We start from the raw sequence: 18,833 nt of genomic DNA, 5'->3' as shown, positions 1-18,833 counted from the left end.
GTGGCTCCAGGCCCTCACCAGTCCCTGCTACAGTCATCACCTTACTGCACGTGTAGGTCATCAGGGACACTGTGGATACTGAGGGCTTCTTACACTGTGGTTTTCTTTCTGTGTGTTACTTGCTAAGCTTTAAGTGCCCTGATGACAAGGACCATTTTTTCTGTCTGCATGTCTTCAGTACCTAGACCAGCACCTGATACTTATGTGTGCTGCACTGTGTGTGTGTGCTTAGTTGTGGTGTTGTGTACCTATGTAGTACATGTGTGTTGAATTGAGCTTCCCATCAATATATCTGTGGATTTGGAAACCGTGGAAATGGGTGGCTTGATTTTTCAGATGGAGGGCTGGTGGGGGCAAGGGATTGTGTGCCCAGCATACTCTGTGACCTTTATTTTTTATTTTATTTTTTTTCTCTGTGACCTTTAGTAGAGGTTCTCTGCGTGTCTGTGTCCCTTTATTATGCATCTTTGTGTATCTGTCTATATCGTTGCCTTGGACATTGATAACAAAGATGGCTGTGTTTTGTTGCTTGATTTCTTCTTTGTAGTCAAAGCACCTGTCAGCTTTTCCTCCTCCTTCCTTGACTCCCACGGAATATGATCTGTGGCATTATTTGTCATGATATATGGTAAATAGGGGCTCCTCCAGGAGTTCTTGGTTCCTTACATTCTTCTTTGCCATTGTGTTAAGTGTACTACAGGTGTGCTTGCTTCCTGCAAGGGAGAGCTCTACTTAGACTATCCCTGGGCAATGTATTTTTACAGCTTTTCATATAAGCAGTGAAGAACTAGAAGTTTTATATAGACTCATCCAGAAGCCCTCAGGGTGTTTATAATCTCAGATGTGGCTATTCATTAGTGAGCTCACATTTTCATATTAAATATTTATTTGATAAGATATTTTTCAAAGGATATGTGAAAAATTCTTTTTTTTTTTAAAGATTTATTTATTTATTTATGATAGACAGAGAGAGAGAGAGGGGCAGAGACACAGCAGTAGGGAGAAGTAGGCTCCATGCGGGGAGCCCGACGTGGGACTCGATCCCGGGACTCCAGGATCGCGCCCTGGACCAAAGGCAGGCGCCAAACTGCTGAGCCACCCAGGGATCCCCGTGAAAAATTATTTCAGTATGGTTTGGGAAAGCTATAAATTAACCTGTAGTGTTTCAGTAGTGACTTTATATGAAAATCACCATTAACCCTTCTTAATCTTTTGCCTAATTTAGGATCTTTTAAAAAAAATTTAGGATTATTTGATAAAGGATGAATATTTTATTTTAGGATCCCCTTTTCAACTTTTAAAAAGTAATTTTAAAAAACCTACTCTGAAGAAAATATTGAGAAGTGCAAAAATTGCTAATAATACCATCACTAAGATAAGTATAGTGAACATTTTGATGTATTTATTTTAGCTTCTCTATTTAGATCTGTATTGACTCTTACAAAACACTGGCTGGTTTACTTTACAACCAGTTCATAATCAAAAATATATCAAGAGCAATTTTGTGTCATTAAATTTTTCTCAGCCTTTCATTGCATAGAATTCCGTGGTAAGGTGGATGCATGTGTGAAATCAGTTTTCTCCTGTTTCAGATGCCAACAGTTCTCTGCTTTCCCTTTTGTCAGTCCTGCCGGGATGAACATCTGTATGAATAAATCTTTGAACATATTCCTGAATATTTCCTAAGAAAAGATTATTAGCAGTAGAATGACTTGTTTTTAAATTTTTGTATTGTTTATTTTCTAGAAATAATGTAGCAATTTATGCTCCAAGTAGTAATATATGAGAATATCCATTTACTTTTTCTTTTTCTTTTTCTTTTTCTTTTTTTTTTTCCAATTTTCTAGCACTGGATGAAAACAAACAGAAAAGCAGTCTCTGTGATAGTTACCTCTGCCTTCCCAAGTAATGGAAAAGAAATAGTGTCTCACTGTTTTAATTTGCCTTTTATTAGGCTTTCTGTGAAGAGTTGGAATCAATGATACAGGAACAGTTTAAGAAGGGGAAGAATCCCACGGGCCTATTGGCATTACAGCAGATTGCAGATTTTATGACCACGAACGTACCGAATGTCTATCCTGCAGCTCCACAAGGAGGGATGGCTGCCTTAAACATGAGTGAGTAGTTGCTGACTCTATATACATGTTCTATCATTTTATAGGTTAAATTTCCTGATAGTTTCTCATGTGAAATAGATCTGTGTACAGTGTAATACATACAATTGAATTTTTAAAAAATTAATATTTTCCCTATAGTGAAAGATAGGCTGTAAGTCTGAAAATGTTTTGAATGTAGAGGACTCCTTCCCCTGCCCTTTTTTTAAAAAAAGATTTTATTTATTTATTCATAAGAGACAGAGAGAGAGAGGCAGAGACATAGGCAGAGGGAGAAGCAGGCTCCATGTGGGGAGCCCAGTGTGGGACTCCATCCCAGGACTCCGGGATCACGCCCTGAACCAAAGGCAGACGCTCAACCACTGAGCCGACCCACATATCCTGAGGGTTCTCTTTTTTTTTTAATTTATTTTTTTAAACAATTTTATTTATTTGAGAGAGAGAGAGAGCACACATATGAACAGAGGAGAAGCAGACTCCCCACTGAGCAGGGAGCCTAAGACGTGGGACTCCATCCCAGCACCCTGAGATCATGACCTGAAACCAAGGCAGACACTTAACCCACTAAATCACTCCAGGTACCTCTAGATGGCTCTCTTTTTTTATGAGCCAAAGGGACTGTTATTTCTCAGGCAGATGACTTTTTATGTGGTTTCTCAGACCCTTTGTGAACTAAAATTCATCAGAAACTATGTTTGTGGAGTAGCACATCAATTTTGCCTGAACTTATTTCAGCCAGGCCAGCATTTCTTATCCATTATTCCTTACTGCTGCTAAAAGGGTGAGGAACAGAGAAACTTCTGTGGAAATGGGGCCACCTCCTTCCCCATCACTCATTGCATGTTCCAGGGAAACCTCTTGCCCTCTACATTCAAACCTCTTGCTAAACTATTTTAGATGTAGCCCTCTACATTCAAACCTCTTGCTAAACTATTTGTAGATGACCTGTTTCTGGGTCAGAGTTTCACACATAGCAGAGCAGTTTAGTCACTATGATCTATTGAAATCAGGCATGCACACGAGAAAAGGAGCTTTCCCTCAATTTTTTTTGGTTACCCAGTGGTGCGGTTTATATGAGAACGGTAACACTTTTCAAAATAAGAAGTTGGTTTCCTGTCATTGTTATTTTTAGTATTATTTTGAACTCATAGATTTAAATACTTTAATGTGTTTTAGAACATTGCGGTTATCTTTTCTGATGAGTGTAAGTCCCTCCAAGTTGACCCCCGAGGAAGGTCTTTGACTTTCCAAGCTATCCCCCGTGAGGAGATACTCTAGGCTTACCAAGTATATTTCCTGCCTCAGGTCTGGAATCAGCCATTTCAAAAAGAAATCTTTATTTCTTTTTGTGGGAGATAGAAATTAGTCTGGGTGCTAGGGATGGTCATTGCTACTGGGTTAGTCATTCATTCTTTCTAGGCCTCTTTAATAGAAAGAACTAGGAAGTCTAGTATTCCCTTGTGAATTATATTGCATATTGTTGGCACATTGGAATTTTAAGTATATAGTGGCATTATACCCATAAGTCAGTGCTAAGAGGTTTTTACCCAATCTCTTCTAATACTTACTCTCCTCTCTTCCACCATAAGAATTCTAATTTTTAAGGACAACCAGGAATAACAAAACCAGAATATTACATAATCACTCATTTGTTTTCCCATATATCAACACAAAATACCAATAACTCTACCAACAGTATGTTCTCTCTTCATGATTGAAAATAGTTACATTCTGTTATCAGAGCATACCACCATTGGAAGATGTGATCCCCCTCTTATAATGCTCATTTAGTATTATAATTAATAACTTAATTCTGTAATAAATATGTATTTAATGCTCATCACCGTCCTCCTATCAGTGTTATTGATAACTCCTATTGTAGTTATTTTGGTTTATCTGAAGTGCCTTCTTTAATAGCCTTCTCAGAATATGCTTATGGAAACAATACTCTTGAGTTCTTGCATGCTGTGGCCTTATAGGTCAGTATGAATTTGGTTTGGTTAGTTAGGGTATAAGACCTTAGACTCAGATTTCCTGTATTATGTATCTTAAATAGGTAATTAATTTTTTTCTGGCTCAAAGCATTGCTACTAAAATTGAAGAGAATCTTTCCGTGTAAGTGACTTGGTCTCTTTTCCTGGATGTTCAGAGTACTTTTCTTTAGAGTCCAGTAGTTTTACCAGAATATGTCTTAGCATCCATCGGTCTTGCTGGGTAATTTTCTCAGATGACATACTTTTTTCAGATCTTTTGTATTATAGCAACATGGAATTGGTTTTTAGCATTTATTCTGTTCCCTTTTGTTTGTTACGGCTCAGATGCTGTTAGCTACATGTTGGAGTTTGTCTTCTTTAACTGTCACTTGTTCTCAAGTCCTGTTTATTGCTTCATTTCTTTAGGATTTACGAAAATTTTGCTTTTCATGTTCTTTTCCCCTACTTTGAGTTTAGTATTTATTTTTAAAATTATTTTTTCATTTACATCTAATTCCTTTTATGTCCTAGCCCTCATTTCTGAGTTTTTCTAATTATATTAAATGCTACCATATATTTTATGAATTTCTTAATATCTTTATTTACCATGTTATGAAATAATAGGTTTTATAGTTTTCATCTGTTTTATGGACATGTCTTTCTTGTGTTTTCCTTATCTGTATGGATGTGATTCTGCTCTCCTTAATATAATTTTTGTATGGTATTTGATCATGATATTTTTCTATTAAATTTTTTAAAAGATTTTTATTTATTTTTTAAGATGCATAGGTATCTTTTTTTTTTTTTTTAATTTTATTTATTCATGAGAGACAGAGAAAGCCAGAGATAGAGGCAGAAGCAGGCTCCCTGTGGGGAGCCCGATGTGGGACTTGATCCAGCGACCCCGGGATCATACCCTAAGTCAAAGGCAGATCAACCATTGAGCCACCCAGGCGTCCCTTATTTACTTATTTTAGAGAGAGCATGACTAGGGGAAGGGAGGGGCAGAGGGAGAGGGAGAAGGACAAGCAGACTGCCCATTTAGCATGGAGCCCAGTTGGCGACCCAGTTTCAGGACCCTGAAATCATGACCTCAGCTGAAGTCAGATGCTTAACCACTAAGCCACCCAGGCACTCCCTTTCCTGTTAGTTTTTACATGAGGTTAATTTTCTTGGAGGATTCTGGTTTAGGAAAACTCTCCTAATGTTACGTCTCTAGAGCTCCCTCTTCTGTTGTTTTGTGAAATGCTAAAAAATATGGCAGTTTATTGAACCAGTCAGGTTCATTCCCTTTCCTTGCTTTTATCTGGACTCTTCTGTTTTCCTTATAGTTCTGTGCAAGTCAGTTTGGGTTCTAATTACCACAAATTTCTTAGTGTGAGACTTTGTCCTGAAAGTCCACTTTAAATGGTTAATTTGGAGAATTTTTAAGGCTTTAAGTGTGCAGAACACTTGGTTTCAGCTATTGTTCCCAAATTAGCCTTCTGAGCTTTGTAGTGAGTTTCTGATGGTTCTTTTGGGAGTTTGGCAAATGGTCCATGGTTCCTAAAGAGATGCTGATATCGTGCACTCTGTGTCAACCCTACCCGATGATAGTTTCGGTTTTGTGTGTCTACCTTATTACCTAGTGTTGTAGAAATCATCCGTGATTTTTGGGTTTGATATCTTAGTTGGTCTAGGTAATTCTTTTGTGCAGGGTTGGGATAGAGATTTAATAAGATTTAAAAACTATACTGTTACTGCCACCATCTTCTGAAAATCTTCTAAAAAACATTTTTTAAGAATTAAAGATCTACTACAGATCTTTAATCTGTAGTAGATGATTGACCTATGTTAAGATAATAGGTGATTTTTTACATTATTCTCTGTATTTTTCTATATGCTTAAGGTGTTTATAATTAACAAGAAAAGATTCAGGATGCCTGGGTAGCTTGGTGGTTGAGCGTCTGCCTTTGGCTTAGGGCATGATCCTGGGTCCGGGATTGAGTCTCACATCAGGCTCCCTGCAAGGTGCCTGTTTCTCCCTCTGCTGGTGTCTCTGCCTCTCTCTGTGTGTCTCTTATGAATAAATACATAAAATCTTAAAAAAAAAAAACATTAAAATCTAGCAACATGTAATGGGGAATCATGCAAATACCTTTATTTTTCTTTCTTTTCTGTACGTATGTTTTTGTTTTTTTCCTTTTTCTTGCCTTCTTGCATGGGTGAGAATCCCCAGTACAGTAATCAGTAAGAATGCCAGAGAATACATCCCTGTATAGTTCCTGATTTTGTGGAGAAAACATTCAGTCTTTCATCATATTTAATGTTAGTGGTAGGTTTTTTGTGGATGTCCCTTATCAAGTTGAGGACATTATTTTTTGCTCCTAATTTGTGGAGAGGTTTTATCCTAAATGGATATTGAATTTTGTAAAATGTTCTTTCTGTATCTATTAAAATGATCCCATGGTTTTTTTTCTTTAGTTAAATATAGTGAATTATATTTACTGCTTTTTGAATGGTGAACCAATTTTATATACCTGAGATAATTCCCCCCCATCATGATGTGTTATTCTATTTATTACTAGATTATTTGCTTAAATTTTGTTAAGTAATTTTTAGCCTGTATTCACGAGAGAGATTGGTCTGTGTTTCTCTTGTGATTCATGTAACATAATGTCTTTGTATAGTTTTGATATCAAGGTAACCCTGGGTCTGATAGAGTGAATTGGAAGATGTTTCTGGAAGAGTCTGTGTAGAATTTTTGGGAAGAGGGAATCCCTGGGTGGCTCAGTGGTTTAGCACCTGCCTTTGGCTCAGGGCATGATCCTGGAGTCTCAGGATCGAGTCCCACGTCGGGCTCCCTCCATGGAGCCTGCTTCTCCCTCTGCCTGTGTCTTTGCCTCTCTCCTTCTCTGTGTCTTTCATGAATAAATAAATAAAATCTTAAAAAAAAAAAAGAATTTTTGGGAAGAGTTTGTATAGAATTGGTATTTCTTATATGTGTGGTAGAATTTACAGTGATGTCATCTGGGCCTGGAGTTTTGTTTTTTGTGTTTTTTTTTAAAGATTTTATTTATTTATTTTAGAGAGGGAGGTCCTATGGGGGGAAAGTGGAGGGGAAAGGAGGGGGAAAGAATACTAAGTGGACTCTGCCCTAAGCACAGAGCCCCATGTGGGGCTCAATCCCACAACCCCGAGATCATAGCCTGAGCCAAAATCAAGACTGAGATGCTTAACCCACTGAGCCACCCCTTGGCCAGGAGTTTTCTTTATGGAAATGTTTTTAACTGTAAATTCAGCTTAATGGAAACAGGACTATTCAGTATGTCTGTTTCTTCTGGAGTGAGCTTTTTGTGTCTTTCTAGGATTTTGTCTATTTTGTGTAAGTTAGAATATTTGCTGATATAGTTGTTCTTATTATCCTTTTAATGTCTGTAGGTCTGTAGTGATGTCCCCTCTCCATTGCTTCATACTGGTAACTTCTACCTCTGCTGTGTTTTGTTGGAGTCTGCCTAGAGGTGTATTTTGTGTTTCATTTCCTTTTATTTCATTATTTTGTTTTTAATCTTTAAATGCATTTTCCTCTATTTTTCTTTCTTTTTTTTTTATAGATTTATTTATTTTTGAGAGAGAGAATGTGAGCAAGTGGGAGGGGGGCAGGCAGAGGGAGAGGGAAAAAGAATCATCCAGCAGACTGAGCATGGAGCCTGAACATGGGGGCTGTATCATATGACCTTGAGATGATGACCTGAGCCTAAACCAAGAGTCTGATGCTTGATAGAACCACCCAGGCACCCCACTTCTGTTACTTTCGTTTGATTGATACTTCTTTTTTTTCTTATTCTTTTTGGATTCAGTTTTCTTTCTTTTCTTTTTTCAGTTTCATAAGGTGGAACCTAGATCATTTTTCTAAAAACTCTTCTGATATCTAGTTTACTACTGTAAATTTCTTTCTGTGCATTGTTTTACTGCATCCCACAAATTTTGCTACTGTTTTTTTTTTTCATTTCTAACTTAATTGTGTTAAAGTTGGGGAACATGATCTTTATGAAATAGTCTCTGAAGCTTTCAAGACTTACTGCACAGCCTGTGTGGCTGTGGAAGTGGAAGATTAATAGCTCAGGATTATTTGTCTTATGTTTGTTTTTTTTAATTGCATATGACTTTATTATTTTTTTAAAAGATTTTATTTATTCATGAGAGACACATACAGAGAGAGAGAGAGAGAGAGAGAGAGAGAGAGAGGCAGAGACATAGGCAGAGGGAGAAGCAGGCTCCATGTGGGGAGCCTGATGTAGGACTCGATCCCGGGTCTCCAGGATCACGCCCTGGGCTGAATGCGGCGCTAAACCGCTGGACCACCAGGACTGCCCTATTTGTCTTATATTTGATAAGAAACAGTGTTTTTATTTTTTTTATTTATTTTTATTTTTTATTTTTTATTTATTTATGGAAATAGTAAGTGTTTGAGTTTGTTTCTCTTCTATTTCAGGTCTTGGTATGGTGACTCCTGTGAATGACCTAAGAGGATCTGACTCCATCGCTTATGACAAAGGCGAAAAATTATTGAGATGTAAGCTGGCAGCATTTTACCGACTGGCAGATCTCTTTGGATGGTCTCAGCTTATCTACAATCATATCACAGTAAGTATTAAATGGAGTAGTAATTGAGTGGTAAATGGAATATTACGAGTCTGGCACCATCTCTTCCCGATGAAAAGAAGCTGAAGTAAATCTTAGAACACCTTCTTTTTGATTGCTGACTGCAGAGTATATAATCTGAGAATTATGTAGTTTGAATTAAAAATTATGAGGGCAGTAAACTCCTTTCTAACCTAAAACTCCATTCTAACCTAATAAATGGTGTTTACCAAAGTAAAGTGGTCCTCTATTACCTGGGGGATCACTTTCTGTGGTTTCAGTGGAACATGCAGTCCACCAGTCCAGAAGCACGCGGTCCTCCTCCTGGTGTATTGTCAGAGGGTCAGGAGTAGCCTCATGCTGCATCACATGCTCACATCATTCCCCTCCTACATCTCCTCACATCATTACAAGAAGTTTGAGCATAGGACAGAGACATTTTGAGAGCGAGAGACCACATTCACACAGCTTTCATTGCAGTGTATTATTAGACTTATTCTGGTTTATTATTAGTTATTGTTATTAATCTCCTGTGCCTAATTTATAAATTAAACTTTACCACAGTTTCATATCCATGGGAGAGAACAATGTACTTAGGATTTGGTACTGTCTGCGGCTTCAGGCACCCACTGGGGGGGTCTTGGAATGTCTCTCCCAGGGATAAGGGGGAACTAGTGTATAAGCAGTTACCCAAAACCTTTTTATTCCTGGAAACCTAAGAATGAGGATTTTTTCTTTCCTATTCTGACCCAAGCTTTCGATTTCTCATAGTTTTTTTTCTTTACTCCAGTTCTAGCTATTTTTAACATTATTAGGACTTCTGTTTTTTTCTTGGAGTAAATATTTACTGGGTGTCTGCTGTAAATACTGATTCTATACCAAGCATTGTTCTAACTCTGGGATTCTATTTGTGAGGCAAATCCTGCCTTTGTGGCTCTTCCTTTCTTCATCCTAAGCCACTGGCCCATATCCACTCTCTGTTTGGTCCAGCTCAGTACATCCTGTCAGTAACACTCCCTGCCAGTTCTGTGCTATACCTTCTGGCACCTGAGCGCTGGAGCTTGCTGCAGAGAGCCTTCACAGAACTTGTTGGCTTCCTCCACAGACTACAGCCAGAGCTTCAAATGGACCTGCAGCACTACCTGGCACTGTAGGATGTCTCACTTAGAAGCTCACTGATATATCTCTGCTCTGTCGACTGTCTTCAAAACTCCTGACTCTTAGCAAATGAGCACAGTGTGTCACAGAGCAGATGGGAGCACTTCACTACCTACTTCCTGCCTATAGCCAAACTTTGTTTCCCAGTTGGAGTTTCACCCCCTGCTGCCTTTTTAGATTCCTAATGCATTGTCAGGTTTCTGTTTTCTTCTCTGCTCTTTTATAGAGATAATCTCTTTCTTTGACTTTGAAACTTGTTCCAGTCTCTGTTTCTTCATTTGATTTCTGTTATTGGAAATTTCAAATTATTAATCTAATGCCTACTTCTAGTAATACGTGTACCTCACATGGATGTCTAAAGAAGTTCGTCCGCCCAACACTCTTACCTCCCTTGAGGCAGCTGGTGTTAACGGCATTTAGATTGTTTTACCCTTTTCTCCATAGACAGCACACATGTAGGTGATTTTCCCATGCTGACTCAGAGTGGTGCCTGCATTGTAGACTGTGGGGAATGCTAAGCCTCTGAGGAGGAGGTTCAGAACCTATCTCTGTGGCTGGTGCACTGTGCTTCCAGGGCGTCATATGGGTCTTTGGCAAAGAGGCTGCGTTACCCTCCCCTCTCTCTTACCCACGTTGCTGTTAAAGTTTGCTTTTCGGCATGCAAACCTGGCCCTGACATATCTACACTGTTAGGTCTGTTGGAAGTTACCTCCACCCCAGCAGACCTACTTCATATCCTCCAAAGCAGTCACTGTCATCCATACTTTGCATCTGCTTATTTCCCATCCATCTCCACTCACAGGAGTATTGACTCTGTTGGTTTCTGTCATGTCCCCAAGACTAGGAGCTGTGCTGGGTGTATAATAGGCACACAACAAACCAAAATCTGGCCTCTAAGAATATCAAATGAGAACTCCATGGTGCCATTTGATACTTGGTTAAGGGGTCCACTTAGCCTACCAGAGTGCCATTTCTGATCTGGTGCCTGCGTGAAGACTGCTGGCATCTCTTACTGATTGTACTTGACAGAGTGCTCTATGTTCAGACTTAATGCCCCATGGTTGGCTAAAAATTAGTTCCATGAAAATGTTACATGTCTAATCAGCAATGTAATTCTTGGCTTTACTAACAGCTTCACATTCTTGGGGAGTTTAAGATGCTGTTGAAATAAGTTTAAATTGCTGAAATGGCTATTCCCACACATTGCCCCCGTTAGTTAAGATTTGGCAGAATTAAAACATTAGTCAGATGTTCCTTCTTCTGTAGATGATCTGTGTGACCTTTAATACTGAGTAAAAAAGATATTTAAGTACAAAAGTATTTCCTGTATCTTGTGAACTGGAGAATCTTTGAGGGAGAAATTTTTTTTGAACTATTTATGGCATTCATTTTTTGTTTTACAATCTAAGTGTTACTATATAAACTCTTACCAGAAAAGAAACACTAACAGTGTTTGTCCATGCAACTAAAATGTGCTCATAGCTCATCGTGCCCTTTCTTTGAAAGAGGGCCATGAGGATTTTCTGCTGAAGGAAGTTAAGGGTGTTAGTAGGTGTTAGAGGATTGGAGATGATTGTCTGAATTGGATTTCTGTCTTTATGATGGCGTCTGGTTTTGAGAAGCTTTGGGGTGTGTCAGAAGCCAGGGTGGCCCGGTTAGCACATGAGCTGGACTTTTCCTCATGATGGCACTTAGTGGATGCTGAGACCTTTCTATCTCTGAATGCCTCGTGGCAGTAGTGGAGCCTAGGTTCAGTCCCTGTGTGGACTCAGGGAGTGCTAAACCTCTGAGGAGGAGGTGTGGAGCCCACCTTTGTGAAGCACTGTGCTTCTGGGACGTGGTATGGATATTTGCCAGAGATGCCGTGTTTGGCGTGTTTGGTTTTCAGGGAATGACCTTAAAATCTGCGACATGAGTGCTCAGTCCTTGTGGACAGGCAAGGGGCGTCTGGTGTGTGGGAAGACATGCATTGAGGGTAGCACCAGCCTGTTGGAAACTCACTTGCAGAGATCCTTTGCTCTTGTTTCACTTCATACCTATATTTAGTACCTTTACCTTTATTTTTTAAATATTTATTTATTTTAGAGAGAGAGTATGCATGTGGAGGGAGGGGAGAGGCAGGGAAAGGCAGAAGAGGAAGAGAGAGAAAATTAAGCAGGCTGCACACTCTGCACAGAGCCTGATGTGGGTCTGTTCTCACAGGCCTGAGATCATGACCTGAGCAGAAATCACGAGTCAGATGCTTAACCAAATGAGCTATGCAGGTGCCTCAGCACTTTTTCCTTTTTTTTGCTTCAGACTCAGAAAATTATAGATTTTAAGCTTTTTCCATTAGAATATGTAGATTTGCTAGGCTCTTTTTTTTTTTTTAAGATTTATTTATTTTATTTGAGAGAGAGCGAGTGTGAGCTGGGGCAAAGGGAGAGGGAGAAGCAGACTCCATGCTGAGCAGGGAGCCCAATGTGGGGCTGCATCCCGGGACCCTGGGATTGTGACCTGAGTTGAAGGCAGATGCTTCACTGTTTGAGCCTCCCAGGTGCCTGTTAGTTTTGTTTTAGATAGTTAAAAAGATGCATGCTTTTTATTTTTTTGTTTTTTTTTTATTTTTTTATTTTTTTATGATAGTCACAGAGAGAGAGAGAGAGGCAGAGACACAGGCAGAGGGAGAAGCAGGCTCCATGCACTGGGAGCCCGACGTGGGATTCGATCCCGGGTCTCCAGGATCACGCTCTGGGCCAAAGGCAGGCGCCAAACCGCTGTGCCACCCAGGGATCCCATGCTTTTTAAAATACAAGAACAAACTTTAGAAATAAGCCTGACTAACTCACTGTTAATGGGAAAATATTTTCAGAAAGGGTAGAAACCACATGTGCATTTTTGAAACAAACTAAGAGCAGAGAATGGGGTTAAGTGAATGGATATCATGGAGGTGAATATATCATGGAGGTGAATTTAGAACAGGCTCATTCGTGATTTACTGCTGCTGCTCCTACTATCACTAATAATAGTCCTCCTGGGGAGATGCCATTTTCTCTTTATGGTGAGTGTGAGCTCTTATCATCCCCTCCTTACCCTGGGGGAAGGAGACCAGGAAGCCAGGGTCCCCAAAGCAGCATAGCCCCCTACTTGGCAGAGCTAGGATTTCACTAAGGTCTTACATGATTGTGGATCTGCGTCGTACTATGCCAAGCAAATCACATGGGTTTAGACGAAGGTGACATGAGAAGGTAGGATCATTTCAGGTATCTGAGAACTAATTTGTAGAAGTGGTGGATTGAGTTTGTTCTGTGTTGCATACTAGAAAGAATGATGAAAAACTCAGGAAGACAGATTTCTGCTCAGTGTGAGAGAGAATGTTTGATGACCAGGTCTCTAGCTTTATTTCCGTCTGTACCCCAGCCCCTGTGTTGGAGCTGGTGGTTCAGTGACTCTTTGCTGAATGAGGAAATGCGGAGGCAGAGAGGACGTGGTGAGCGTCCCATCACCACACCTGCCCAGCAGACCCCATATGTGCTTCTGTTTGGGTCATTACAGAAGTCACTACACCAGTTGGGAAGTTGGGCCAAACACTGTAAGTCCTTTTCCACGAACACTTCACTCTACCTGCCCTACCCCCATTGGGGTTCTTTGCCCAAGCAGTGAACACCTGCTAATATAATGTCTCCCAAAATCATCATAAAAACTACACTTCAGGGTGCCTGGGTAACTTGGTTGAGCAGCTGCCTTCAGCTCAGGTTATGATACCAAGGTCCTGGGATCCAGTCCTGAGTCGGGCTCCCTGCTGAGCCGGGAGCCTGCTTCTCCCTCTCCCCCTGCCCCTCCCCTTGCTTGTGTTCCCTCGCTCTCTCGCTCTTTCTCTTTCTGTCAAGTAAATAAAATAAAAAAACTAAACTGATTTTTGGAGGGCAGGACTCTTTTGTTCTATTGTGTTACTGGCATCTAGCACTTAGTACCTGCATCTAGCAGGTACATAGTATGTGCCATGTCTGTACTGAATGAATTGTGGACAGGAAGTGATTGAGGAAGGAGCCAACTGGTTGTGAGCACAATGATGTGGTGTGGTAGAGACTTTTTGAAATCAACCAGGCAATAAGGAGGGACTCCCTGTTTGTCGTTGTGATCGTTCACTATCCTGCAGGTTTTGGTTTCATGTGATACTGTGTTGGTAGCCACCAAGTATTTTATTTATAAAGTCCGTTGTCATGAATGTGACCAGTGTGCACTTTCTGTACCTGAGAAGTTACTACCTGCAATGGTAGAAAGTTTCCAGTACCTCTGGATTCTGTGACAGGCACTGTTACTTACGTGCTTTCCTCTGTAGTTCACTGAATGTGCACAGTAGAGTTTGTGGATGGAAAGAGATGCAAATAATTTCAATTGGCTTTTTTAGCTGAGTCAGTAATTTTTCTTACAGACCAGAGTGAGCTCCGAGCAGGAACATTTCCTCATTGTTCCCTTTGGACTTCTCTATAGTGAAGTGACTGCATCCAGTTTGGTAAGAATATCCTTTTCCTCTTGGGCATCATGTGTGTTTAGGCCATAGTCGATAATTAAACACCTTTCAATCCCAGAAAGAAAAATAAGTTTATGTTTTGTGTGATAAATTCAGAAAAAAGCTTTAGAATTTGTTATAAACACTTAAAACTTTGGTTTAAATAATTTCTTAGAAAGGTAATTTGAAATCCTCGACATTTAAATTTTTTATTTGCGTATTTTCAGGTTAAAATCAATTTACAAGGAGATGTAGTAGATCGTGGAAGTACTAACCTAGGAGTAAATCAAGCTGGCTTCGTGTTACACTCTGCCATTTATGCTGCGCGACCAGATGTGAAGTGTGTTGTGCATATTCATATACCAGCAGGAGCTGCGGTGAGTGTGCTGCTCTGGTAGCAACTCCGATTTTAAAATTATTTAGTGGAAGGCACTTCACATTTCCTTATAATTGTGCTCTCTTGAGGCAATATGTCAATAAGCCAATTTTGTTGGAGTAAAGTATTTTTTTTTTTAACTAAGTTTGACTTTCTTAAAAGAATTTTTTTGGGGACGCCTGGGTAGCTCAGTGGTTGAGCATCTGCCTTCAGATGAGGGCATGATCCTGGGGTCCCGGGATCGAATCCCACATCAGGTTCCTTGCGGGAAGCCTGCTTCTCCCTCTACCTAGGTCTTTGCCTCTCTGTGTCTTTCATGAATAAATAACATCTTAAAAATTTTTTTCTTTTCTTTTAAGGGGTCCATACGCTATCTAGTTTTTGGAAAACCTGTGTGAGTCTGAAAGTGTCCACTAGACTTAATAGAAAATCAGCATGCTGAGGGTGAGGTCAGACTTCAGGGTATAGAAGACTGCTGGGATCTGCAGAGAGACTGCACAGACACCTCGTCTGGGAAGAGGGTAGGACAGGAGGAAGAGAGGGGCTCAGGCAGACTGCGGGGTGAGGGTGCTGTGGGCTCAGGGAAGGCCTGGGGGATGCAGGAAACCTAAGCCTGCTGATGGACTGTGGGGAAGAGCCAGGTATGGGAGGGAGAGATTGAGGCGTAGAGGCCCTTAGATGTCTGCATAGAGCCAGCAGACGCCCAGGCTGGGTCAAGATAGGAAGGAAGGGGCTGTTGCAAGGAGAAGGCACAACCCTTATACATAGCTGTTAGGAGATCTGGCCTCCAAGCCTGGAGCCCAGAGCCTGCCTCAGCCTGGTCACAAAGCCCAGGCCCTTCTGGTGCCAGCAGCCCACACCTCCCAGCATGAAAACGCGATTCCGGTTGTTGGTACAGTCATGTGACAGGGAACCATGACGACTATACCACACATGACCTTGTGGATTCAGTAATGGTGAATTTTAATCTATCTTGATGTTTTAATGTCATATATATTGGGTTATTTTAATGAATGTTAGATCTATCTGGCTTTTTTTTTTTTAATTTTGAACATGTGGTTCTAAATGTCCACATGAGTTTTATTTTATTAGCTCCATCATTTTCTGAATTTTTTTTCTAAAAAAAAAAAAGCATGTTCTTTCAACCACAAAAAAAGTCCATGCATTTTAACGAACCAGTAGAGGTACCTTTGAGAATATGGTTGCAAACAGCTTACCATGTAATTTGTTTTAAAACATACCAAATCACTTCACTTGGAAAGTTCTTTTCCCAGGAGGGCTGATGCCATGAAAGGGATTAAATGTGGCGTCTTTTTTGAGTCTTTTAGTTGCACCTTTGTGTGCAGTTGGTCCCCTTTGAGTGCTGTTGAAATCTTTGGAGCCTGTTAGTCTAGGTAGAAAACCTTCAAAATTAACATGTTTTAAGTTCAGTTTGGGAAAGTTAAGGAAACTTAAGGGTTATATGAACACTTAGATTGTTTTATTTCAGTAGAGGAAGCATGATTATTGTAAACTTCAGAAATTGGCGTTTATCTACATTTCAGGTTTCAATTTCACCTGCATCCTTAGAGGAAAAGTGCATCAGAACCTTACAGCATTTCTAAAACCTCTCTTTGCAGGGTCATGACTCACTCAAAGGGAACTGTAGGGCCTGGCTTGTCTTGGCGTGAAGCCTGAGCTCATACAGGGTCATGATCAGTGTGGGAGAAGTCCAGAAAGCTGTGGAGTTTCTTCTGAGGCTCTCCCAGGGTAGCAAGCAATGCCTTTGACTTTTAAGTGTTAGTTAGCCCCCCAAGTAAGGTTCATCCTAAGTTTATAGTTTTATTTATTTCTGAGAAGAGAACGGAATGAAATATGTTCCCTTTCATTTCTTTGAGGAAAGCATTTGCTACATCATCAGTGTGTGGCTGTCACTTTGCCTTCATTCATGGTGACTGCTTGTTCTCTAGGTCTCTGCGATGAAATGCGGCCTCTTGCCAATCTCCCCAGAGGCACTTTCCCTTGGAGAAGTGGCTTACCATGATTATCATGGGATTCTGGTTGATGAGGAGGAAAAAGTATTAATTCAGAAAAATTTGGGGCCTAAAAGCAAGGTCAGTAGGCATCTAATCTGGTGCTTAATTTGTAGAGGAAAGAAAAAAGTCAAAGTAGCAGTCTTCTTGTGTAGCTCCCTCGAGCTTTCGTATTTCCTGGCAGGTTCTTATTCTCCGGAATCACGGGCTGGTGTCTGTCGGAGAGAGCGTTGAGGAGGCCTTCTACTACATCCATAACCTGGTGGTCGCATGTGAGATCCAGGTAGGCGGCAGCCTCCCTCTGCAGCCTGTGGCTTCTCTGAGTGTTTGCAGGGTTCTTGTTGATTTTTGATACTTGTTTTGTAGGAATGAGTCTTTGCTAACCTCTTTGTCCGAGATGAGCCTAGTGGATTTGAATATTGACCAGAGCAAATGCCCTTTCACTGATTTAAGTTATCAAATGATTACTGGACTTTTTGTTTTTAGTTTTGTATTATTCAAATACATGAGTCACCACCATTTATGGAGTACTAGTGTGTGCCAGCCCTGGTATCAGGTGCTTTATTTACGTGTGCCCCCCCATGACACTGTTCGTGGAAAAGCAGGTACAGAGAAGGAGAGACTTACCCACTGTCCTGTGGTGGTGGGTGACACCGAGCCAGCTCTGCTCAACCCCAAGTGTGTACTCCCTGATGGTAACTTGACATACATCTGAGCAGTCCTGCAAGTCCTCAGGCTCCTTCCAAGCATGAGCGTGTAGTATTTTTGTTTTCTAAAGAACTTTCAAAAGTGACCTTGTATATGGATAGCCTGTTGCTGTCCATCCTGCATTTTTCATTCTTACACTCTTAGAAATTTGGTTTCTGTTTGAGTAATCTCTTGTAGTCAGCTGATCTGATTGTCTTGCCCTCAGTAAGGAACTCAAACTATACTGTTTGCTTGTTTTGAAAAGGTTCGAACTCTGGCCAGTGCAGGAGGGCCAGACAACTTAGTTCTCCTGGATCCTGGCAAGTACAAAGCCAAATCCCGTTCCCCGGGGTCCCCGGCAGGGGAGGGCACCGGCTCACCTCCCAAGTGGCAGATTGGCGAGCAGGAGTTTGAAGCCCTCATGCGGATGCTCGATAATCTGGTAAGAATGTTGCTACCACATGATGGTAAAGCTTTTGTTCTGAAAGCAGCAGTGTTGGTGTTTTTATAGCAAGTAAAATTGCTGTCTTCATGCAGTATCTGAATGCTTTCACCCTCAAAAATCATACAGAAGCACCAGGGTAATTGAACTCCGAAGCTAAGTCACTGTAAAATATAAAGAGGAGGGTTTCTTGTGTTCCTGTGTGGTTCAAAAGGAATCTCCTTTGGATGAGGTGGGGGCAAGAGCACAGAGCTTGCTCTGCTCTGAAGTGGACTACTGGGTAACTGGCTCCTGGAGCAGCAGTCAGCTCAGTACCCATCTTCCCACAAACAAGCCATGGGATGGGGGTGGGGAAGCTAGCCACGTTTTGCTTTTTAACAGCAAGTTCTAGCCACGTGTGGCCTGACTACTGTGTTCCACAGACATTTGCTGCTGATTTACTGTGTGGGAGACCCTTTTCCCATGGTGCAGTGACCCGGAGCCCAGCACAACACAGAAACTGGGCCTGGTGTTACAGCATAATTGGGATGTTTGGGTGGTACCCAGCAGGGTGCAGTCTGTGCCAGAGGGTTCAGTGAGCAGTCTCCTCCTTTGGCAGGGATCGGGGGAAACTATGTGGGTGGCACTTGGAAATGACCTCAAAGAGTAGGTAAAATTGTGGTAGGCTGAGTTGGCAGAAGGAAGATGTCTGCGCAATGAAGATGCCACAGTGGGGATGGGGGTGGGGTGGGGATTTGCTTTCCAGGGTGGCCACGTCTCTGGTGTGAGCAGGTTCTTTGCATATTCAGAACAAGGTATTGTAGGACAAACGATAAAGGGCCCTATTGCCTGCTGCAATGTCACACTGTTTTGATGGAGTTCAGAGAGTCCATCATCTTGCCATGTGACATTAGGCAATGGAGACAGGAGGACCTGTCCCAGGATTGTGGGACTGAGAAGCTGTAGGAAGGGCTGAA

General features: G+C 41.0%; 1 protein-coding gene across 12 annotated transcripts in view; it reads left to right on the top strand.

Moving 5' to 3' along the window:
• The window catches only part of ADD1 (adducin 1), an 86,730-nt gene that overhangs the window by 47,751 nt on the left and 20,146 nt on the right, over positions 1-18,833 (top strand). For all 12 annotated transcript variants that reach the window (XM_025437452.3, XM_025437451.3, XM_025437450.3 and 9 more), the window contains exons 3-9: positions 1,955-2,117; positions 8,562-8,713; positions 14,283-14,363; positions 14,588-14,737; positions 16,686-16,829; positions 16,933-17,031; positions 17,701-17,877. In XM_025437452.3, coding sequence (XP_025293237.1) covers positions 1,955-2,117; positions 8,562-8,713; positions 14,283-14,363; positions 14,588-14,737; positions 16,686-16,829; positions 16,933-17,031; positions 17,701-17,877 — 966 coding nt within the window. The remainder of the gene's footprint in view (positions 1-1,954; positions 2,118-8,561; positions 8,714-14,282; positions 14,364-14,587; positions 14,738-16,685; positions 16,830-16,932; positions 17,032-17,700; positions 17,878-18,833) is intronic.

Source organism: Canis lupus, chromosome 3 (assembly GCF_003254725.2).
Source record: "Canis lupus dingo isolate Sandy chromosome 3, ASM325472v2, whole genome shotgun sequence".
Taxonomy (NCBI): Eukaryota; Metazoa; Chordata; class Mammalia; order Carnivora; family Canidae; genus Canis; species Canis lupus.
The sequence above is the reverse complement of the archived record's forward strand: the minus strand, read 5'-3'. Positions and strand labels throughout refer to the sequence as shown.